Consider the following 25,257-nt stretch of genomic DNA (forward strand, 5'->3'; position numbering starts at 1 on the left):
AGAAGAATGAGGGGAGATCTTATAGAAACATATAATATTATGAAGGGAATAGATAAGGTGGAGGCAGGGTTTCCGCTAGCAGGTGAAACTAGGACTAGAGGGCATCCCTCAAAATAAAGGAAAGCAGATGTAGGACTGAGGTCAGGAGGAACTTCTTCACCCAAATTCTTCCCGTGTAGTATTTCCTTTCAAAAGGGTTGTGAATCTGTGGAATTCCCTGCCCAGTGAAGCTGTTGAAGCTACCTCGGCTGAATGTTTTTAAGGCAAGGCTAGATAAATTTTTGAACAGTAAAGGAATTAAGGGATATGGTGTGCGGACGGGTAAGTGGAGCTGAGTCTCAAAAAGATCAGCCATGATCTTATTAAATGGCAGGGCAGGCTCGAGGGGCCGGATGGCCTACTCCTGCTCCTTGTTCTCATGTCCTTATAAAAACTCTATCAAATCCTTTCCCATCAGCAACAACTCGAGCAGAGCTCCCGCACATGAAAAGCACCGTGGCAAATTTCTACACATACCAAGAAAAGCCATTGAACTCGAAACTCGATCTGGTTTCTCTCTCCACCGACGCTGCAAGACCTGCTGAGTTTCTCCAACATTTTTTTTAAATTTCAGATCTCCAGCACCTACAGTATTTTGCTTTTAATTAACTTTCTACAATGCGTCCTGATAAATGAACCTGAAAGCGCGGTGTTGAGCCCAAGTAAGTGGTCAACTCTTCCTGTGTTCTGAGGAAGGGTCACCGGAACCGAAACGTTAACTCTGTTTTCTCCTTCACAGATGCTGCCAGACCTGCTGAGCTTTTCCAACAACTTTGTTTTTGTTCCTGATTTACAGCATCCGCAGTTCTTTCGGTTTTTATCAACTCTCCTCACTTTGTATTGTAGCCTCCCTTCAGATCACGGCCACCATGCATTCTCCTCGCCGATTAGTTTTGTACCTCAATCCTGAGTACTGATGATGTGGATTTCCAAATTGCTTTGCCTTTAATTATCTCGGGCAGTGACTTGAAAGAAATTTGGGAATTTGCATATTAATCCTTTCTATCTGATTAAAGATTTAACAGCCATCTTAGGTTTATTGAACACCGCGTCGGTCCTGTGACCCTTTCATCTTCTGCTTATAAATTCCGAATCCGATGCCACCTCTCTCACTGACAACTGAAGAAGGAGCGAGATTCCGAAAGCTTGTGTCTTGAAATAAACCCGTTGGACTATCACCTAGTGTCGTGTGATTTTTTTGACCTTGTCCACCCCAGTGCAACACCGGCACCTCCACATCATCATTCTTCTGCAGTGCCACACCACGGCAACCTGCCTCATATTAACTTTTGAGTCCAAAATGTTCTCATGCACGGAACTCAATATCCAATGGCATTCCCTATTCGCTGAATCTTTCTATGTCTAAGTTGCATATTGTCTATTGTAATTTCGTGGCATCTTCAAACCTCTTGCTGTTCCTGCATCCTAGTTATTTATAAAAGCGGTGCGAAATGGAAGGCCCGGCACGGGTCACTAGGGAACATCACTTTCTAAACACAGTATTTTCCTTCATCCCCACTCCTTGCCCGTTTTCAAACCCCATTTTACTCTCTAAATTGTACAATGTAAACGCAGTATTAATGTTTGTAAGACAGGCATTGGGAAATAATGACAGATTCTGTGAAAACGTAAAGAGCTGTTTTCCAAGAGATGAAAAGAATGGCAAGAGAAACTAGACTCGGCATGGGAAGAAATCAGGATATCCCGGACTAAGACTAGACTCGCTGCTGATGGCAGGAGGACTGCTGTCGAGGGAACCTGGTCATTAACACAATTCCCCCAGCCTTATCCTCTCAGGCGGGTCTACCAGATTCTAATAAATTGTACAGCATAGTAGGAGTCGAAGCTGCAATTTATTGACACAAAGTCGCTGACTGAACTCGATGAAGCGCAGAGAGGGAAATGATCGCCAGTCAACCGGCTTCAGCAGGAATATAAGGGAAACAGGAGAATGCTGGGAACGTTTCTACTGGTCACCAAGAAAGGCCCAGGAGCAAGGAAACCGAAGCTCATCCTCAAGTGGTGTTGGATCCAGGATCCTCAGCACATTTACAGAAAGGTATTTCCTACCACCAGGTAGGACCAGAAACTCGTCATCAGCCAATAGAGGTTTTGGAGGAAACATTGAATCTCTGCGTGTTGCTCTCAGTCTTGTTTCCAGGAAGGAACTGGGACTTGCCGCCTATTCCTCATGGACACATAGATGCAATTCCAAGGAATTTTGAGGAAATGGATGTTGAAAAGCTTTCGCCCTTTACATGCCAGTATTTCCTGTTGAAATGTTCCTAGAGATAACTCTTCCCTGCATTCCAAGAGGAATAGAAATAGGAAATCGATCCCTGTCCTAACCCCGAGTGTGCACTTGACTCCTGTGGCCTTGTATCAGTTGCAGAAACTGAAGGGATGTTCTTGACTGGAGGGCAGACGAGTCGCTTTTAGCAGCTGTCATGGGTACAAATGAGCTCCAAGAAATCAAGAACAATAACACTTACTTTTCATTCACGGGCTCTGAATGTTGTTGGTAAGCTCAGTATTGTCCTTGAGATGGTAGTGGTCATTTGTTGTAATGTTGAAGGCGGATTTGGATCTAATCACAATGACCTAAGCTGTACTATTCTATGATGTTAAGGAGTAGGGATGTTTATTCTAGGTCAGGATAATATGCGACTTGAGGTGAACTGTTAGTGGATATATACTTCAATGGAAAGTTCGTCGAAAAGACCAGCATATCTTGAATGGAGTCACTGGGCAGAAATAAGAACATAAGACATGGGACGACAAGTAGGTCCTTCACCTTCGGCCTTGCTCCAGCAATCAATGACTGATCATGGCTGATCTTCTTCAAAACCATTTTCCCACACTTTTCACATATCTCTTGCTGGTTTTAAAATGTGGAGATCTATCAATCTCAGTCTTGAACATACTCAATGACTGAATCTCCACAGCTCTTTGGACAGAGAAGTCCAATGATTCACCGCCCTCTATGCAAAGAAAATTCTCCTAATCTTAGTCTTAAATGGTCTGCCATTTATTCTGACGCTATGTCCCATGGTTCTAGATCCTGCAACTCCATACAAGGAAAATATCCTTCTTGCATCTAACCTGCCTAGCCCTGCAAGAATGCTATATGATTGAATTAGATCAACTCTCAGTCTTCTAGGCAGTATAGTCGCAGACTGTTTAATCTTTCCTCATAGGACAATCTCCCTCCATCCCAGAAATTAGTTTAATGAAACTTTATTGCACTTCCCTCTGTGGCGAATACATCGTTCACTGGGTAAGGATTGAATAAAAAATGCATACAATAGCCCAGGTGTAGTCACACCAAGGTTTTTGTGGTAAGACAATTTTTATTCCTATACTGAAATCCTCTTGTAAAAAAATGCCAACATGCCTTCTTAATTGCTTGCTGAACCTGCATATTAATTTCAGTGATAATGAACAAGAACACCCAAGTCCCTTGAAGTTCATCACTTTTAAGACTGTAATCATTTAGGAAGTACTTGGTGTTTCTTTTCTTTTTGCTACCGACATGGTTAAACATTCATCTCTCTTGATACTCCGTCTGCCAAATTTTTGCTCACTCACTTAGCCTCTACAAATCCCTTGAAGCATATCTGCATCCTCCTCACAACTTCCACTCCTCCCTAGTTTTGTGATCCAACTGAAAAAGGTATGGGGATAGATCAAATATGGTTTATCAAAATAAAGGCATACCTTCCAGTACAGAGGGAGGCCATTCAACTCTATTTGTCCGTGCCAACTCTCTGCAAATACAACTCAACTAGTCCCATTCCCCCGTGATCTTGCATTTTTCCTTTAGGTAATCATCCAACTCCCTTTGGGGGTAATTATATAGTTAATAACACACCATAGATGCAACGCACGAACAGTGGAAAAGAAGCGCACGAAATACGATAAAACAACGAGATGCGGATGCTGTACGACTTAAACAAAACCAGAAATTACTGGAGAAATTCAATTTTGTTGAGATATTATAACGGGTTACCAAATAATCTTTAAATTCACAGTGAAATATTGGAAGCATCTGAGATATGAGAAGGAACAAATAAATACTCAGGGCTCCCATGGGTCACAGGGAGCAGTGATGAGTGGAGGGTGAGGTGCAGTGATGACAAATTTTCCCCAAGTCAAAGAATGTGATCCTGAAACACCTTGGGCATGTAGCCAGATGAGGAGAACTCTACCTTGATAGTCACAATGTGCTAATGAAAGGCCGAAAATGAAGAGAAAGATTACGGAAAAGTTGATTAGATAATATGTTAAACAGTATTAAACATTTAAACATTCGTGTTGCGCATTTTAAATTTCGTTGAGCTTTATAACGCGTTTTCAAATTTTTTAAAAAAATCCTAAACTCGATGAAAAGTGTAAAAGTTGTTTTGCCTTTGAAAACAGAATTTGGGATCCCAGCAGTTCGCTGGTGGCAATGGGAAGATTTGGGGATTTTAGGTTAAACTGTGTTCCGAACAGTCAGAACATCTCAAGTGGTTTACAATGTATCGCCAAGTCTCTTCGATTAAATATTACGAGTTTTTAAGGACATCAATCATGGTCTTAATTAAAAAAAAACAAAAATCGTTATTATAAACTGATATATTTTGGTGTTCCCTTTCTTTATGGAGCCGAATGCAACGTTAGAGTGCAGAAACACAGCAGGATTCAAAATACAAGCGACTTGGCAAATATAAACAAAACTAGAAAGAAAAATAAATATTTCAGTTGCATATCCAAGAAGCACTCCGCACCAAGTAGTCGCCTTTTTAAACCTTAAAGAAAACAATCGAGTGAAAAAAATGCTGCGGGTTTAAATGAGACATATAGCTTGCACGATGCTCCCTATTTTTATTTGTTGGTGCGCTCAGCCTAGCGGCTATAGGAGCCGGATCCAGGATGCAGGGATGGGAATGCGGACGGTCGATCGGCAGGGAAGTGTGTTTCGGGTGGATCCGGCTCCGCGCTGTGTGCTCCGTACCGTATTTTGTGGATCTCCATCTCCCCTCCCCCTCCGTGCAGGAACTCCAATCCAGGCTCGCTCTCTATCGCCTCAATATGTCTCAAGATGGCCGCCAATGTGGGATCGATGTTTCAATATTGGAAGAAATTTGATTTACAACTGCTTCAGGTCAGCAGCGGCCGGGGGGGTTCGGGAGGGCGGTAAGGCCCACGGGGTAGCCTGGGCTTTGGGTCTGGCCGGACAGTGGCGGTATTGGCCGGCACCGGGCACCGGGATGCGGGCTTTTTGTGATTGATCAGGAATTGATCCCTGGGCTGCTTTTGTGTTCAATCATCGATCAGCCGCCAGCAGCCAAGATGGCGCCCGCGATCTGATCCGGGCCCTGAGGCCGAGGCCCAGGCCTCGGCCTGGCGGCTGCAGGGGCACCGCTGTCCCACAGCTTATCGTAACTTTCCCGGCCGGGGGGGGGGGGGGGGGAGAAGGAGTCAGGTCGGCTGCCCCGAGGAGGAGGGAAAGTTTGAGCTGTGCCCGGCCTCTTCCCTCAGAGAGTCAGCACCGAGCGGCTTCTATTTGGAAGTGCGCCGACACTGAGAGCCTTCCAGTCGGGTGGGTGACCCCGCAGGGAGCCGGTCGGAGGCTACGATAGGCCGCGGCTCGGCCGGCCGTGTGAAGTGTGGAGCAGCGGCCCGGAGAGTCTGAAGGGGCGCCGGGATGGGGGAGGCATAACCCCGGCTCGAAGTTGCGAACTTTCCCCGGCCGGAGGCTCTCCTAGGGCCTGACCTCCGGAACTCGGGCGGACCGGCAGTGAGACGCGGAGAGCGGCAGGATCTGCTCCGCTCCCACACTGTGTCCAAGCTCGGGGGTTTATGAAAACTTTTTTTTTTAATCAGGACGTCAGACTAGTGAAGAGGGAGTGTTGGCGACGAGACGGAGTCCGCTGCCCTCAGCGGCGCCTGCAGCGTCTTACTGAGGCCCGTCACAAGGACGGACCTCGTCAACAGGGGAAGCTGGGGCAAGAATGAGGAGCTGTGTTGTAAGGCTAGACATTGGTGGGGTTCCGAAATTGGGGATCACGGGTTGTAATTGGCGGATCCGGAACTGGGACTGAGTGCGGCGATGGGGGGACCGGGACACGGTCCGGGGATTGGGGGTCAGTATTGAAAATTTGGAATTGGAAAGGCTGTGCAACTGGGGACCTGGGGCTGGAGAAGGGTTTAGGATTGGGGATACATGATTGAGCGTAGCTGGAGCAGGATGTGGGATTGAGGATGCAAAGCTAGAATGGTGGGCATTGGGGATCCAGAACTAGAACAGAGAAGAGATCGGTGGATGGAATGGGGTATGGCATTGGGCATCTGGTACGGGAATGAGTGCAATTGGGATTCTCGTACAGGGAGTGGAACTGGGGATCTGCGATTTGGACAGGATGTGTGATTGGGGATTAGTGGATGGATTTGGGTGGAGGATTGCGAATCTGCAAATGGAAAGGGTATGAGAATGCCATCCTGGGGCTGGAACAAAGTGTGAGATTGGGGTGCAGGATTGGGGGGGGGAGGAAAACCGCGACAAGGTCTGGCATTTGGGACCTGGAACTGGAACAATGTGGGATTTGGCAAAAGAGGGTGGAGTGGGGTGTGGGATTAGGCATCAGGGATTGTAAAGGAGTGTGGGATGTGGTATTTGGTACTATACAGGTGTAGGTGATTGAGGATCTAGGACTGCAACAGGGTGCAAGAATTGGGAATGTGAGACAGGTTGTAGGATTGAAAATCTGGGACTGGGAAAGGTGCCTGATTGGGAATCTAGGATAGGGAGTGGAATTAGGAATCTGGGATTGGGGTGGGGTGTGGGATTCTGAATCCAGTATTGCAATGAGTGCAGGTTTGGGGATCCCAGAGTGGATTGAGGGGGCTGCATTCGGGGCCTGAGGATGTAACGAGTGTGGGATTAGAGATCTAGTTTTGTAATGCGGTGCAGGATCGGGGATCTGACAGTATAATGGGGTGTGGTATTTAGAGAGCTGGAGTGTAATGGGACTTGGAATGGGGATCCGGGACTGGGGACCTGTGATGGAAAAGTGTGTGGGATTGGGGAATTCTGGGATGGAATGTGGTGCAGGACACGGGGTTTGGAAATTTAGTGGAGTGCAGAGTTGGGTTTCCTGCGCTGTAATGAGCAGCGTTGTCAGTTCAGTGCTGTAATGGAGAGTGGGCTTTGGGGATCTGGTAGAATACTGGGGAGCAAGATTTGTTGGCCCAGTGCTCTAATAGGGAGAGGAATTTGGGGTCTTCATGCTGTGATGGGATTTGGGAATGTCATTGCTCTATTGGGTGTGGGATTTGGGGATCTTGTGTCGTACTGGGGGAACAGGTCATGATTTGGGAATCCGGTTGCTGTTATGGTGGGTGCATGTGGATCTTGTGCTCTAATGGGAGCAGGGTTTGGGGATCTGATGCCGTAATGGAGAGTGGAATTTTGGGATTCGTTGTTATGGGGAATGGGATTTGGGGAGTTGGTGTTGAAGCAGTGTTTTGCACAATTAGGATGCTGGTGCTGCAGTGGGATTAGGGTGCTGGATTTTGGAACTGGTGGGGTAGTGGGTTTGGAGAGCTGAAACTGTAATTGGATGCAGTGATGGGGATCTGAACAGGCAGTGATGTCTGTTATCTTAGTTGTGTGCAACAAGGCCATTTAAGCTGCTTGAACATGATGCAGTTTTTGACATCTAGTCCTGTAATGGATTGCAATAATTGGGCACAGTAACAGCAGCAATTTATTAGGAGCTTTTAAGTACTTCATAAGAACATCATAAACCAAAATGTGACATTGAGATATTAAGTCAGTTGACCAAGAGCTAACTCAAAGAAATACATTTTCAGAAGTGCCTTAAAGAAAGATAGCAAGGTGGAAAAGTTTAGGGAAAGTATTCCAGAGCTTCAGGCTTAGGTAACTGAAGGCATGTTTACTGTTGATGGAATGTTTAAAATTGGGGATGTTCAAGATAACAACATTGGAGGTATAAGAACTGGAGGAGATTACAGAAGTAAACATTGGCAAGGCCATGGAGGGATTTGAAAACAGGAAAGAGAATTTTAAAATCAAGATGTTTCTTAACTGTTTGTCAGTGTTAGTCATCAGCATAATGATAGTTGGGGAATTGGAGTTTGTGAGTTAGGGATAGAGTTTTGCATGACCTCAAGTTTATGGAGGGCAAAATGTGGGAAACTGGCCAAAACTGTATTGGACTAGTTTAAAAGTGTAAATCTGATGCAGTAATGGAGTGGGATATTGGCAACCTCTATTACTATAAAATGTTGATGCTTGGGTATCTTGTATACCAAGGGGCTTCTGCCATGGGAATGTGTGGTAATCGGATGCTGCAATATGGTGAGTAAAAGGGATGAAGTGTACTAATGAGAATGATGTGCCGTAATGCAACACAGTGATTGAAGTCTGGAGTCATATGGCATAAAATAAGGGGTTTTCCTGTACTAATGACAATCGGTAGTATAGAGTGGTTTGAGTGGCATGGTAAATGAATGCAGTCATGGAGAGCATCTCTTGCACAGTGACAGTTCTTTGGTAAGTGGATACAGTGATAGATCTTAGGTAATGGTTAAGCAATTAAAATCAAATTGTTGGATTAATTGGTACAGTAACAAAGCCTTACCAGATGTGTTTATAATGTGGCTGTGCTGCACATTATAGGATCTGGCAAATGAGTACATTAGTGCAGCTTGGCTAAAGAAATGAGGTTGGACAGTCGTACTGTGTAGTAATGGTGCTCTGATAAGTGGATCCAACGTCTGGTATTGAACACAGGATGAGTGTTTTTGGATGTGAAGTTTTGAAGTTCTTTTGGTTGAATATGGTTCTGAGGTGTTAGTGGTTTTGGAGATAAGCTGAAATGACTTCTATTTTTGTCTGAAAATAGTTCACCTGTGCTTGAATTGTGCTCAAAAACATAGTTTGCATGGTGTGTGAACAGTTTTGACACACAGGAAAGCTCTTCTTGTAACTAATCAATTATGTGGGGTCTAAGATATCTTTTAATTTTCCCCATCTATGTTATTTAGAATATCTTAAGTGAACCAGACAAGTCACATTGTGAAGTAGTTTAACCATGTGTATTTTTGGACTATTGGTGTTTGTATTATATGTAATTATTTCAAATTTTTATAGTGCTTAGGTGGCAGGCTGAATCACTTTTTCATTAATCCTGCTCTGTTTGTTTACTGAAGCATACTTTGAAGATGAATTCTGACTAAGCGTGTCTGGTATGATAATCACAGTGCGTGTCTATGTATTGTTCCATACATTTTTACAGCTTTAGTGGGGGTTGGGGTTATAACCCTTTCACCCTTCTGATTTGTTCCCTGTTGCAGAAGCATACAAACATAGTTAAATATATGTGCTAATATTTTGAATATAATCTTTGTATTTTGAAGATAAATTAGCAAAATAAAAAGTGATTAAACATCAGCATTTGTGAATTTATTTGCGTAAACTAGATTAGTTTGGCTTCTGCAACTTTGTAGCTTCCTTTTTGTGAAAATGTTCTTTAAAATCTTGGAATGCACTCTTTAATTATAGAATAATTACCCTATGGAGATAACTTAGAAGTATTGTTCCTATTAAAAATATTTTGATTTTGTATGTGACCATTATGGGGTAATTTGCCCCAGTCACTTGAGTAAAAATACTGATAGAACGAAGAATGATTAGACCTGAGCTTCATTTAACTAGTGTATTTTTTATATATAAAAATACTGCAAGTCTATTAGATACTCATAACAAACCTGAAATTTCAAGGCTAGCTTTGGCCATCTGCCAAATGATAATTGCTGAGGTATGGGATGTAAAAAGGGTTTACGCTTGATGAAGTAGTTTTTAAAAAAATTGGACACATTAGTTCGATTATTTTCTGAGGCTGATTTTATATCTATTACTGTTAAAAGAAAATGACCATTCTCACCCCAGTTCTTGAGTGCAGTTCATTTTATGCAAACAAACTGTAGACTTAAGCAGTTTGGGGGGGAAGGGAAGAAAGAGAGAGAGCGCGCGAGAGACGGAATGAACCTTTCAGACTTGTGTTGAAAAGCACTGTGATGGTGCAGAGTGGTAAAATTCTACTTTCACACTATAATTACTGTGTTTTACACAAAAAACATACTATTTAATAAATATACTTGTCTGATAATTGTATAAGAGTTGAGTATAGATGATTACAGGGACAATTCAGAAATTTTACACTTTAGGTTTTGAACTTAAGGTAGGGTGATGCTTGTTCTATAGATGCTATGTTTCTAAATAATATTTATGCTGGTTACTTTTGAGGTGAAGTATATACAGTGAACAGATTGGAGTTGGCTTCAAATTATTTTCATGTGTGAAGTTTCTGTTGAAGCAGTTTTGGATTCTGAATGTGTATAAACCCTTCCTTGACAAGGCAGAATAGTTGCCTTTGTGTTGAATGTTCTTGAGATGGTGAGGCCCTTTGGGCTGGGCTTGACACCTAGATGATTGTGAAGTGCTTGGCTGAGGACTGTGGCCATCTTTCTTTTCTCTTTGCGTTGCGCAAAATGAATGAATGAAGAATTTTTGGTTTTGAACTTTTATATTGCTTGAGGGATAGATTTTCTGCTCAGCAATGGTTATTTTTAATAATATTAAAAGTAGTTCATTAAACTTTCACTTGAGAGTGAGAAATTTTGGGTTTATTTCTGACTTGAATTCGCTAAATGCTCTTCCTGCTCACGCAGCGTTTAACTTTGACCTGCTCCTTGGAAAGGTAACAGCTTAAATTTTATAAAAAATACTATTCATTGGGAGTTTTTTAATATAGATTTACATTACTGCAGTTTCGGATCAAATTCAAATCTGTCAGAACTGTTACAGCTTAGAGGAGGTGCCACCAGTAAACTGTTGAAATATTAACGATTAACTAATTATAATTTAAATGTGAGATTTGTTTGTTAGGAAGCTGTAGAATCTTTGCTGAAGAGAATTTGTCAGTGAACTTTGGATACAGAAACAGAATGTACATTTTGTTTGTGTTTTCTCTCAGTTGCAATTTGGGTTGAAAAATCTTTGTTCTTTGAACAAGCATCTACTCTAGGAAATTGCAGAACTGTACCAGCAGATAATGAAATTGTTAAAGTGAGTGAATATAGTGCTGTATTAAACATAATTTTCTTGAGTTTTTAATTGGTACTGTATCTTTCATTGCATTCTGTGTATAAATTTGGAAGTTTTATTTGTTACACTGTTAAAGGATGTTAGCTCCAGTTACTTATGGAGTGATTTAGATGAGTACTTGCATTTTCTTCCGCTGTCTCTGCTTTGTCTGATTTATGTTGAGGTTAATTCAAGCAGCTATCTGCTATTACACGTATTTCATGCACAAACAACAACTTGTATTTATACAGTGCCTTAGCCTAATTGAATTGTTTAGCTGAGTTGGCTGGACAGCTGGTTTGCAGTGCAGAATGATGCCAATATGTGGGTTTGATTCCTGCACTGGCTGAGGTTACCATGAAGGACTGTCCTTCTCACCCTGTCCCCTTGCCTGAGTCGTGGTCCAGCCATCATCTCTTTAATGAGAGAGCAGCCCTATGGTCTTCTGGACTCGGCCTTGACTTTTACTTTACCTTAACCTAATAAAATGACCCAAGTTGCTTTCCAGAGGATGGAAAAATATGAAAAACAAAAATATGAGGATGAGCCCACTCAGTGGTGACCAATAGTTTTGGTAAAGGTAGGTTTAAGGAGGAAAGTGAGGTAGAGATGTAGCGAGGTTTTAGGAGGGAATTCCAGAATCTGGGGCCCAGATAGTTGAAAGCATGACCATTCTGTAGTGGAACAGTTACAATTAGGAATGCTCAAGAGGCTGGAATTAGACAAGTACAAATATCATGAAAAGTTCAAGGTAACCTTTTCTCTAAGGTATGCAGCCACTCTGGACTTCTGTGCATGTGATGATGCATTAGCTTCCAGTTTTGAAAGTTGATGCAGGAGGTCTGCACCGATGAAAAATTAAAAGGAGTTAAAGGGCCAGGGGAGATGAGGTAGGGAGCGTGTAGACCAGGAGAAATTTGAAGCCATATTTGAGAAATTTAAAATCAAGACATTGTTTAAATGAAATTCAACATAGGTCAGGAAATACAGTGTGACAGGTGAACTCGATCTGATGTTTGTTTGGACACAAAATGCAGAGGGTGGAACATGGAAAGCCAGTTGGAGTGTGTTAGAATAACCAAGCTTGACAAAGTTGTAGTTGAGGGTTTTGGTAGCAGAAGAGTTGAAGTGGTGCAGAAACAGATGATGCTATAGAGGTGGAAACAGATGTTTTGAGATAGATTGGTTTACTAAATGCTGCCATGCAGTACCTGCATGCAAACTTTTATGTTCCTTGTATGAGTACATCCAAGGCTCCCTGAACTCCAACTTATACAATTTTCATGCCTTGTTAAATAATACTCTGCTTTTCTATTCTTACAACCAAAGTGAACAACTTCCTACGTTATGCTCCATCTGACACCTTTTGTCCACTCATTGAATTGATTTACATCTTCTATGTGTCTACCCCAAAGCTTGCACACCCTCTTGCGTTTCTGTTATTAGCAAATTTTGATACATGATTGTCTTTCTATAGATGTTCCAATCATTATTGTAGATTGAAATAGCTAAAAAGTTTGCTGGATAGCAGTGATCTCTGCTCCTATCTGCTTTGGAAGACCTATAGCAGGTATGTCAAAGCACTGCAGAAGTGTCACTAGCTACGACTTGGTGGCAAGAAAGATGGTCTAACTGCAGCATCCTCTTTCACACCAACATGTCCAGCATCAAGGTGGCTTCACTGGGCAGGATGTGTCATTCCTATGCCTGACGCCAGATGCTTGAAGCAATTACAGTACTTGGAATTTGGTCACAGCAGGAGAACAGTGGAAGTGCTTTAGGGATGTCCTGCAAGCTAACCAGAACTGGTAAAACATCACTGCCGCCTCACAGGAGACCCAAGCTTGTGACTGATCAAATTGGAGAAAGCTCATTTGGGAAGGTACCGTACGGGTTGAGAGACTTTGGTAATACACAAAGGAGAAGTTGAGGGGCTGTAAGGAGTGCAAAAAAGCTCCAAGCAGCTCTTGTAACAACACTTCAAAAGTCACATGCCCCACAGGTAGCAGAGTCTGCAGATCGTGTGTTGGACACGTGAGTTATCTCTGAATTCATCAAATCAGCGTGGAAGCAAGTCATCCTTAATCTTCAGGGAATACTTAAGAAGAAGAGATCGATTTCAGTACATCAGTTCCAAATTCACGAGCCCGTACCTTGTGTATTTGTCATTTGTGCAGCACCTTATGGAATACCTTTTGGAAATCCAAGTATACTACACGATGTACCATACTAGTTATAGCCTCAACTGTTTTAAGTTTGTAAAGCATAGCATACTCCTTGTAAGACCTCTTGTTAAAGCAAAGTCTTGTTCTAAAATATGCAGTGCTTTTCTAACTGCATTGTTAAGACTTCCTTTGTTAGACTCCAGTATAAATGTCTGTTAATAGTTTTTTTAATTGGGGCTTTTGTACCCTTTGATCCCTTTATGATTGACACAAGGTCTCACATGTATACATCTTAAAGGATATATTACTTGTGCAAGCCTGTATGTCGCTGTGGCATGTTCCCAATTGTTGCATAGCCATGTGACTTAAAGGGAACATTGAGTCAAGTAAAATTGTTCTGTTCAGGACCAGACAGGGCACTAAAGTTTCAATCATAGATCCTCTCTCTCTTTTCCTGAAATGAAACTCACTTTGCAATCATAGATAAGACTGGGATCTATAATATTGTCATTTTTTGACCTTGCAGGCTCCTCCTTGCAGTAATGTAGGAGGGCTATGCCTTTTTGATGCAGATAGGGAACTGAACCAGAGACATTTTTGACCTGTTGTGCTTTTACAAACGTAAATGTTCAAGAAAATACCAGCAGGCCCAATCAGCATTTTCCTGGCACCATAATTTACACACACACCATCTCTATCATTTCTCATGGTTGTACATTCTTCTGGGAGCGAAAAAAAGCACATTTTAAGGAAACAAAAGTGATTTTTCTGACCCCTGAAATTGAGATCCTGGTATTGGGTGATCATTGCTCTGCTGACACACTGATGAATACCCATATAAATGCCACACACAATAACATTTATTTGAGATTGATAACATTGTGTAGGGAAGTAACTTCTGGCAGCTTGTTCTACTATGCTTTCCTAACTTATCTAACTCAAATAAACATGAGCACATTTACCCATTTGGACAGGGGGATCTTTTTGTGACTGCAGTTAATCAGCGCATTTTGTGTCTGTTTCTGTTATCCCAATCTTAACCTTTTTTGATGTGACTTCTTGCTGCCAGAGTGTCTGCTTTGGCAAATAGCACGCCGTGTCATAGGGTTAGAATTTTCAAGCTTCCCAGCTGCTTTGTCTTTATCTCTGGATCATCTGAGGAAATGAGATGCGATTTGATAGACTCCAGTCACTCTTGTGCAACTATTAACTGCGCAGTTGTATTGGTGTTAATGCCAGCTTTGTGTACCATCACACAAATCTGGTGTTCATACCAATGTTGGAGTTTCAATTCTCTTTAGCTACTCCCTCACCCATCCTGAAAAATCTGAGTGATGGTGTGAGTTCCATTTTCTATCCACAGAGAGTTGAGCACAAAATCTAGGTTAATACTCCAGTGCAGTACCGAGGAAATATTGTACTGCCAACGGTGCTATATTTTCAATGAGGCATCAGCTGAGAAGACAGACAGGGCCTCAATTTAATGTAAAAGATCTTGTGGCGCTGTTTGGAGAAGAGTAGGGAACATCTTAGATTTCCGAGCTAATATTTATCTCTTGACTTGACTGAAGATTGTTATCTGGTTATTATCTAATTGCACTTTGTGGACCATTAGTGGGGCCATGTTTTGCAGGTTTTTCTATATTACACCAGTAATGTAGAACTGGACTGTACTTCAAAAGTACTTTATTGGTTATAACTGCTTTGGGATGTTCTGAAGCTGTGACAGTGCTACATGAATATATTCTTCCTGTGGCTTATAACATTAGGAGCTATGATGTGGAGGTGCCAGTGTTGTGTTCAAATAAACCTGTTGGACTATAAACCTGGTGTTGTGTGATTTCTAACATTAAGAGCTGATAGAGGAATCAAATATGCCTAGGTGCCTCTGTAAATTGGTCACTGAATTTTGGTGTTGAGATAGCATGCTAGCTCCTTCTACTGTCTGATTCTGATATTTCACTTGTTTCACTATAGTAAAACACTTCAAACTGTCCACTGATTAAACAGAAATATTGAAATATCCATGCATTTCAAGAAGGGTCTCCCTGGTTTGAGACCATCTCCATTGCTTTGCTTTAGAGGTAGATATTCAGTGCTGGGCATGGCTGGAAAATTTGATGTTAAAAGCAAATTGTTGGTAGCATGTGTCTGCTAGAAATACATATGCTTAACAAAATGCTGTGTATTAGCAAAACCCCTTCATGATCATGCATTGTTGTCTTTTCTTTATTGCATGAGCCTAGCAAGTATTCTCAGGGCCTTCAAATTTTTCCACATGTAACCTTTCCTCTATACCCCTTAAGGTGAAATTCTCACTTTTTATTCTGCTTTTCTAGTCCACTTAATGCTTCCATTTAACCACTGTCACAGAGTCATACATCATGGAAACAGACCCTTCAGTCCAACCAGTCCATGCTGAACATAATCCCAAACTAAACTAGACCCACTTGCCTCCTCCTGGCCCATATCCCTTCAAGCCTTTCCTATTCATGTACTTATCCAAACGTCATTTAAATGTTGCAATTGTATCCACTTTGATTTTCCTACCTCGCAAGGGTCTCTCCATGCTGTTCTTTCTCAAGTTGTCCCAGCCCAGTACTTTGAAGTTCTTTGTGACTTCTCCTTGTGGTGCTCCTAAGTTCAGTAAGTTGCTTCTTGGTCAGCTTATTTGGCTATTGCCTGCCTGAGTGACACAGAAAATAGGAACAGGTGTAGGCCATTTGGCCCTTTTTGAGCCTCCCCTCCTATGCATTATGATCATGATGACGAAACATCTGAACAAAAACAAGCCAGCTTGGCAAGCAAGTCAACAACACCATTATGATCATGGTTGATCATCTAACTCAGTATCCTGTTCTACTTTCTCCCCAAGCCCTTTAATCCTTTTTGCCGGAAGAACTAATTCCTATCTAATTCCTGTGAAATATTAAATGTTTGGGTCTCAACCACTTTCTATGGCAGAGAATTCCACAGGCTCAGAATGCTTTTAGTGAAGAATTTCTCCTTGTCATGATCCTAAATGGCCTATCCATATCCTTAGACTGTGATCCTTGGTCCTTGACTCCTTGGTCATCGGGAACATTCTTCCTGCATTTACCCTCTCTAGTCCTGTTGGAATCTTCTAGGTTTCTATGAGATTTTCCTTTCTCCCCCTCCCAAACTCCTCTCAACTCCAATGAATACAGTCATCACTAGTCCAACCTCTCTACATATGTCAGTTTTGCCATCCCAGAAATCAGTCTGTTAAAGTTCATTGCACTCCTTCTGTGGCCAGAACATCCATTCTTAGATAAGGGGACTAAAACTGCACACAGTACTCCAGGTGTGGTCTCACCAAGGCCCTGTACAATTGCAGCACAACATCCCTGCTCTTGTACTCATCCTGTCACTGTGAAGGCCAACATGGGATTTGCCTTCATTACTGCCTGCTGCACCTGTCTACTTGTGACAGTGTACAGGGACACCCAGGTTTCATTGTATCTCCCCCTTTCCCAATCTATCGCCATTCAGGTTATAATCTGCCGCCTTGTTTTTGCTACGAAAACATCTTCTGTCATGGCTTCTAAGCAATTTAGCATTGAAAGCAAAAAAAATTGTGGCTAAGAGAAGATCATAAGAAATAGGAATAGGAGTAGGCTATATGGCCTCTTGAGTCTGTTCTGCCAAACAGTAGGATCATGTCTGAGCTGACATTCCTTGGCCACTTTCCTGCATTTTCCCAATAAGCCTTGATTTTCTTACTGATCAAGAATCTCTCTATCTCAAACTTAAATATACATTAACATACACAGAGCTATCCTACAGTGCTCTGTGGCAAGGATTTACAAAGACCCTCAATTCTCTGACAGAAGAAATTCCTCCTTGTCTCAGTCTTAAATTGGCATCCATTTATTCTGAGGCTACGCCCTGTGGCCGCAGACCCTCCCATGAGGGAAACCTATTCTCAGCATTTCCCTGTCAAGCTTGTTAAAAATCCTGTTTGTTTCTCCAAGATCACCTCTTGTTCTTCTATACTCCAGTGAGTAAACCTGTTTAGCCTTTGTTCATAAGACAGTCCCTTCATATCGGAGATCATCCTCGTGAACTTTCTCTGAACTGCCTCCAATGAAATTATATCCTTCCTTAAATAAAACCAAAACTGATCTCAATCCTCCAGATGTGGTCTTGTCAGCACCTTGTTCAATTGCTGTAAAAATTCTCTACTCTTGCACTCCAACCCCATTGAAATAAGGGCCAACATTCCATTACCCTTTCTAACTACCTGCTGCATCTGTGAGCTAGCTTTCTGTGTTTCGTGCACAAGTACCCCCAAGTCTCTGTGGGCTACATCTTTTTGCAGTTTTTCTCCATTTAAATAATACTCTGTTCTTCGTTCTTCCTTCCAAAGTGAACAACTTCACATTTTTTCCCACACAATACTGCCAATTTTTTGCCCACTTACTTATCAATATATCTCTCTCGAAACTGCTTGTATGGCTCTGGAAAATAGTCTTTCCACCCATTTTTGTGTTGTCTGCAAATTTGGCTTCAGTGCATTAATTTCCTTCCTCCAAGTCATTCATGTGTATTGTGAGCAGTTCCGGTCTCTGCGCTGATCCTTGTAGAACCTCATTAGTTTCAGGTTGCCAACCTGAAAAAGAACCCTACCTCACCGCTCACTGTTTCATGTCCATTAGCCAGGCAATCAAAACAGCAAAGAGGATAAATGTGAGTTCTTTGTGCCTCCAAAAATTCTGCCCACCAAGAAACTAGCAGAAGCATTCTAGGTGGTTGAGTTAGCATTTCATATTTTTAATGAGGATGACATGGATTGAGAATGGAGCCACAAAGTGGTAGGACTTGTTAGTGATGCCATTCATTGCTACTGGGAGATGTAGAGAGATAAAAAAAAAAGTCAGCAGCTCAATTAAGGTTGGTAAGCTTTTAAAATCTCTAAGGAAACTCAATCCTCACTCTCTCAAGCAGCAGAATGGTAGTCTGTTAATCCACAACCTTCAATTTCCAGAGCTACAGGTGAGTTGGATGAAGATCTATGGCCTTCTACCTCAAGATAAGCAATCTTATATATGAGGCAAGAAGTAACAAAAGATATTCTTTTTGGATGTCTTTATGTCTGTTTAGTGTTTTATATTAACTTTGTGCTTGTATTCGGTACTTGGTTGACGTTCCTGGAACGTAACCTGAGTATATAAATTGGTTTCCTTGGGAATGTTTGAGTAATGCAGTTTTGTTTAATGTGGTAATTTTCAAGAATGTAGCTATAATGCTAATTGAGGACCACCCTACATGTAGTACATGAGTAACTAAATTACCTTTCTTGAAGAAGACTGAATGCAGCTGCAGTGTTTCTTCTAAACTGTGCGGATAATCAGAAAATCCAAAAAGCACTGCTTAGTGGACAACCAGATTGTTAATTGTGCACATTCCTTTCAAGATGTTTGCTCATGTGCTAGCAGGGATTTACTAGTATAGGCTTAATGGTAGGTGTCTTTTCCCTAGGATGGGGGATTTCAAGACTAGGAGACACATTTTTAAGGTGAGGGGAGAGATTTTACAAAAGGCATGAGAGGCAAATTTTTTACACGGAGGGTGGTTTGAGTGTGGAATGAACTTCCTGAGGAAGTGGTGGATGTGAGCACAATTACGATGTTGAAGAGACAATTGGATAGGTATGTGAGTAGGAAAGATTTGGAGGGTTGTGAACCAGAATCAGGCAGGTGGGACTAGTTTAGTTTTGGATTATGTTTGGCATGGACCAGTTGGACAACAGGGTTTGTTTTCATGCTGTATGATTCTATGACATGCACAGTCAATGCATTAAAGTAGGCTGTGCAGAGGAAAGAGAAATCAGGGGGAACATTGCTCTCCTGGATACCACCGACAACCTTTGAATCTGTGGGTCAAAGACCTGAAACACAAACTTACTATCTCTCTACAGGTGCTGCCTGATCTGAGTATTCCAGCATTTTCTTGTTTCATTTAGGAATCTGTGGGTCTGTCTATCAAGTTGGTCTTCGTGCTATTCATGGTTGCTCCCCTCCTGTGTGAGCCACCCAGCCCACTCTGCTGCATGTGGCACCAGTGCTTTGATCCTACCTAGAGACAAATCTGCCTCTAGCCACTGCTCATTCACTTTGTCTTCACCATAGTGTCCCCAGCATAATTTGGTTATAGTCTATACTGTTTACAAACAAAGTGTTGTTACTGGTTTCTGTTATGTAGCATTTGATGTATGGAAGTAGACCAAACAGTTTGCCCCCCCCACGCCTTTTATGTTGTGTGGTTCTGAATTGAACAGATCAGAAAAGTCTTGAGTTAGATTCACTGTCTAATTTTTAGCACAAGCAGTAACTGAACTGTTACAATTTATTTATGGTCTGCAGTTCTCAATCAGAGAAGGGTGCAAATCAGATCACTGTCCATCCTTACTGGAGAATGTGCATATGTGACCAGATAAGCCTGTCCATTAGTACTGTATTGAAGCTTAAATTCATGTAAAATATCTGCTATTGTTAGTAGTTGAGAGCTGCCCACATCTGTGATTATACATCAGGGGATGAGTTCCTTTCTTCAGGAAAGGAAGAAATTTAAGATTGTGCTATCAAAGACTGATGGGCTCTGTTGCTGAAGGACAAATCAGAATTATCTTGTGTATTCAGTACACAGTAAAATTCAGTGAATTCTGAAAGAAAATATGAAAATACTACTCTGCAGCTCAGGCTATACCTTTGGAAAATCAAAACCAATGCCTGAAGTTAATTACATTTTATTGAAAACTGACCTGAAATATTAATTTCTCTCAGCTGAGTTGGTGTTTAACCAGAGTGATTCCAATGTTTGTTGTTATTTTGTAATCTTGTTCCTTGGTTGGCATTGTGGCTCATTGGTTGTCACTGTGAGGCAGCAGTGCTAGGGACCCATGTTCAATGTCGCCTGCGGTTGATTGTCTATGTGGAGTTTGCACATTCTCCTTCTGTCTTCGTGGTTTCTGCCACTGCTCCAGTTTCCTCCCATAGTCCAAGATGTGCAGGTTAGATGGATTGGCCGTCTAAATTGCCCATAGTGTCCAGGGGTGTGCAGGCTAGGTGGATTAGCCGTGGGAGATGCAGGGTTATGGGGTGTAGGTCTGGATGGGATGGTTTTTTGGAGGGTTGGTGTGACCTCGAGGGGCCAAATGGCCAGCTTCCACACTGTGGGGATTCAGTCATTTTTGGAATGCAATTCCACCATTCTCCCTTTTTTTTCCCACCTCCAGTGACTCAGTTCCCCATGTTTTGCATCTGTCCCTTCTCTGTCCTAAGATACTGACACTTGCAGTATCTGATTTCATGACCACGAGCAGTCCTCTGGTACTCTCCCACATGTTATTCTAGGTAGTCTGTACGATTCAGGTGGATTCTGACATATTCACACAATCTTCTTTCCAGCAGAGCCTACTGTATAGTGATCTGGAGTCAGAAGACTTTTTAAAATTATTTTGGCCCTCTGTAACTCAGGATACTGAGGCCAAAAGTGGTACTGCATTTGTTGTGGCTGAGATGAGCCAATGCCATGGAATAGTCAAAGGTTTTGGTTTATGCATTTATCTAATGAATAATCAAGGCAGATCCTAGTAAAAACTTAAATTCTGTTAAAAGCTCTGATACATTTAAAGGAATTATTTATGAAAGGAAAATAATGTTGATATTAGGTAGTACAGTGCATTAGAAAGCTGTCTTTTCTCTGAAAGCAGCTGCACTTGAGCCTCTCTCAGTTCCTGCATAGCACTGTACCTGAAATAAATTCACCTCATGGCTTTTATACAACTTTTATGTAAGAGCTGTGCAGAAGATGTTATAATGAGCTCGGCCAGCAAACTGATGACCTTGAGGTTGACTTGTTTTGAAAAGGTTGATTCCTTTTCTTAAGTTGCCTTTGGTGAGTGGGTGACTGGAGAAAGAAGCCTTGCCAGAACTGAGACAGACCGACTTTACAAGGAACCAGTGAAGTTGGAATTGTCTGATGAGCTAGTGAATGTGATTGGATGTATAGGTTAGTGAGCAGTTGAAAGAAATTGAAAGATTAATGCATTCTTCCTTATGACAATTGTTTGCTGTATGTATGCAAGAAGGTGCAGGATTTGTGCAGGCTTTCAATAACAGACATTTATGAAACAGAAGTTCATTTCTAGTTTCTATAATGTCGGCTTGGTAGTTTTATACTTCAAGCTTTTATAGTATTTGTGCAAGTGTTATAGTTAATGGAAAAGAAATATTTTTGGCAGCTCGAAGGCTTGTTTCTTTGTCATGTAAAATCTCAATTCAACTGAATTGAAAAGTGATTATATTTATCTATTTAGGACTATGTGAAGCATCTGATTCATTCAAATACCTTGAGTCCTGAATATGGAGATGCCAAATAATTTGATTTCAAGTTTTGTGTTTGAAGTTATTTGAAGCGCTAAAGTTGCTGTTTGGTAGATCTTGTACCTTCATTTTGGCCTTCAATGAATTGCAGTCAAAGTGTGATCTTTCCCTTTGACAAGTTGAATAGCTATATGTTGCATTGTTCTTGTATTGGACTGATTTATTCTGGAATACACCTTTTTTGGTACAACTTAACTATCCTTCAGCACAAGTGATACATACTGAATGAGAAAGGTTGCAAAAACATTTCGAGCAGTAAATTTGATTTAGAATTCTAGCAAACGTAGACTCCATGAGTAGCAGATAAATGTTGGTATCTAATGAGCATTGAGTGCCTGACTTGTTTATGTACATTGAAGCACTTTAATGAAAATGAGCTGTTATGACTTTTGAAAAGTAGATGCAGCTGATTCCATTACTAATCTTAAGCAGGAGTGAAGATAACTGAGGGCGAGGGACTTGCAAGATTACAGGCAAACAGGAGGAACATGAGTTTGAACACGACTGCTTTTACAAAGAGCCAGTATAGACAGAATGGGCTGAATGACCCCCTTTATTAAGTTTCAATGAATAATTCAGCCACTGTTAACATCCTGTTGTAGAGTGACATCAGCTTACTGGGGCAGCTGGTTTTACTGGCACCAGATCAGTGTGCTTCTGTAAAATTTCAAGTCAGAGAATATTGTGTATAACTATTTGGCTGTTCTGAAAATCGACAGAATTTAAATACTGATACTTCCCACTTAAATGATTGAAAAAAGCATGTTTTGAAAAAAAAGCTGTGTTTTATTTTTGTGAGAAATGGCTATCTAATATAGCTTACAAAAGATTAAACAGCCAACTATTTTATGTCTCCACTTCCACTATTGTACAAACTGACGTGCTTTCCTCAGAGACTGTTTACAGCAGGGAGGCATACAGTGAAATCAAGCTGCTAAGCTTCTGAGGTCAAAATTGGGAGCCCTGTGCAATTCACATCCGGCTAACAGTTGTGCATCAAATTATATTGCTAGATCATAGCTGAAATTTGCATCTAATTTCCTCAAGTATGTTGCTTTGAGATAGAAATGCAGAAATCAATTAAAGTTTATTTATTCTGAACTTAAACGTATTTTTTTTGCCAACTTTTGTTATGCTGACTGGAGAGCCAGGGCCATGGTCATTGCTAGTGAATTGTAAATGGGTATCTTAATAGTTTTATATTTTGGAAAGTCTGACAACTGATATGGTGATATAATCCACACAAACTGTAGTCACAAAAGGAAACACAGACTTGGATGTGGATGTGAATGCTACCAGAGAAAGCGATCTCTTTTGTTTTCCAGTTTATTTACTGTATACATTTTTATCTTTGAAAATTGGAAGTGAGCTTGTTGTCAGTTCCATTGTTCATGTGCGCAGATACTTTACTGTGGCTTATGCTATATGGCTGCAGCAAATTTACCATATTGGCGATTGAAAAAGAATTGAGCCAGTTTATAACAGTTAGGATTAAACATTTGATATCTGAATGGCAAATGAGAGATTTAAAAAGAATACACGTTTTGGGTATTTGTTTGGCGAGAAAATCTCTTTGTGTCTGTGTACAGCCCCTTTTTGTACAGTTGGGCTATGCAGTCATTTAAGGGGGCTGATGTGTGTGTTGCCCTTGGTTGGCACTTTCAGATTGCTGTACAGTTTTGACAGGACAATGTTGATTGATTTATCAACATTGATAGGCGGCCATAATACTGTACTCTGTTCAGTGCTGTCTGATGAGGTTTGTGATTTTTAAGTGCCTCTTGCTTGGCTTGCATTTAAAGAGTGGTCTTATCAAGACATCCATGCTTAGCTCAGGTTGTGTGTTCAAGATCAGAATCTAAGGTGACACTACACTGCAGTACTAAGGGAATACAGTATGTTGGAGATTCGACTTCCTCAGAAGGCTGAGGAAATTCGGCATGTACCAATTTTTATAGATGCACCTTAGAAACATCCAATCCAGGTGCATCACAGCTTGGTATGGCAACTGCTGTGCCTGAGACTGCAAAAAATGACAGAGAATTGTGAACACAGCCTAGTATGTCACTTAACCAGCCTTCCTTCAATTTACTCTGTCTATACTTCCCTCTGCCTCGGGAAAGCATCCAACATAAACAAGGACCCCTCACACCCTGGTTATACTCTCTTCCACCCTCTTCCATTGGGCAGTAGATACAAAAGTTTGAAAACCCATATCAACTGATTTAAGAACAGCTTCTGTTGCACTGTTGTCAGACAAATGAACAGGCTGTTGTATATTAGAGGTGGTCTTTCTTTGCACCTTCTCTGTAGCTATAACACTATATTCTGCTTTCTGTTCTGTTACCCTGATGTATGTAAGGTATGATTTGTCTGGTTAGCATGCAAACCAGTACTTTTCACTGCATCTCAGTACATGTGACAATAATAAATCAGGTTTCAAGGTGTATCTAAATGAAGGAAAGCGAAGAATAGAGACAAATAGGACAAAGTGGGTGTGTGTACTGGCCTTTGAGGGATGTGAAACCAAGTTTGGGAACTTTAAATCAATACTAGCTTCACCAGGAACCAACATGACATTTGAAAGGAACTTGAGACTTTGGACATGGGTAGAAGAGCTTTGAATGATATTCAGTTTACAGATGGTAGAAAACGCGAGACCAGTCAGCATAGTGTAGCAATAGTCAAGATTACAAACAACAAAGGTATGAATGAAGGTTTGAATGGTAGATAAGTTGAGAGAGGGATGAGGCTGGGCAGTGTTGTGGTGGCTGTAATAGATTGTCTTTGTGTTGGCATGCATGTATTTGGAATTGCGTCCTGGGTCAGATAAGACACAATGTTGTATACAGTCTGGCTTAATTTCAGACAGTTACAGGGGAGAGTTGGTAACTAGGTATCAGAGTTTGCAACTGGGACTGAACAATGTCTTTAGTCCTTCAAATATTTAATTTGAGGAAATTTCAGCTCATACATTACTGGATGTTGGAAGTCTGCTAATTATGTGAGATGCTGATGACTGCGCTGGGTGTTGTCAACATATAAAACATATATGCCAAAACTACGCAGGAAAGAGGAAGAGCACCTATACAAAATCTTTGCCCTGAATGGATATCCCCTCAACTTAATCCGCAGTGTCTACTAAATAGACAACACCAAGAGGACACCGTATGCCCTAACACACTGGCCACACTGCCCTACATCAAGAACATATCAGAACTGGCGACAAGACTCCAATGACCATTAGGAATCATGGTAGCACACAAGCCCACAGCCACGCTATGACAAACATCCTCACAAGGATTAAAGACCCCATACCTACGACATGCAAAACCAATGTAGTTTATAAAATACCATGCAAGGACTGCCACAAACATTATATTGGACAGACAGGGAGGAAACTAGCCATCAGAATACATGAACATTGGCTAGCAGCAAAATGACACAACGAACTTTCCCTAATATCAGTACACTCAGACAATGAAGGCCA

The 25,257-nt window shown here is 41.4% G+C and overlaps 1 protein-coding gene across 1 annotated transcript in view; it reads left to right on the forward strand.

Moving 5' to 3' along the window:
• Positions 1-5,072: 5,072 nt before the first annotated feature.
• The window catches only part of cux1b (cut-like homeobox 1b), a 487,386-nt gene continuing 467,201 nt past the window's right edge, over positions 5,073-25,257 (forward strand). The window contains exon 1 of the mRNA XM_048612610.1: positions 5,073-5,185. Within this exon, the coding sequence (XP_048468567.1) occupies positions 5,123-5,185 (63 nt within the window). The 5' untranslated portion in view covers positions 5,073-5,122. The remainder of the gene's footprint in view (positions 5,186-25,257) is intronic.

Source organism: Rhincodon typus, chromosome 26 (genome assembly GCF_021869965.1).
Source record: "Rhincodon typus isolate 14 chromosome 26, sRhiTyp1.1, whole genome shotgun sequence".
NCBI lineage: Eukaryota > Metazoa > Chordata > Chondrichthyes > Orectolobiformes > Rhincodontidae > Rhincodon > Rhincodon typus.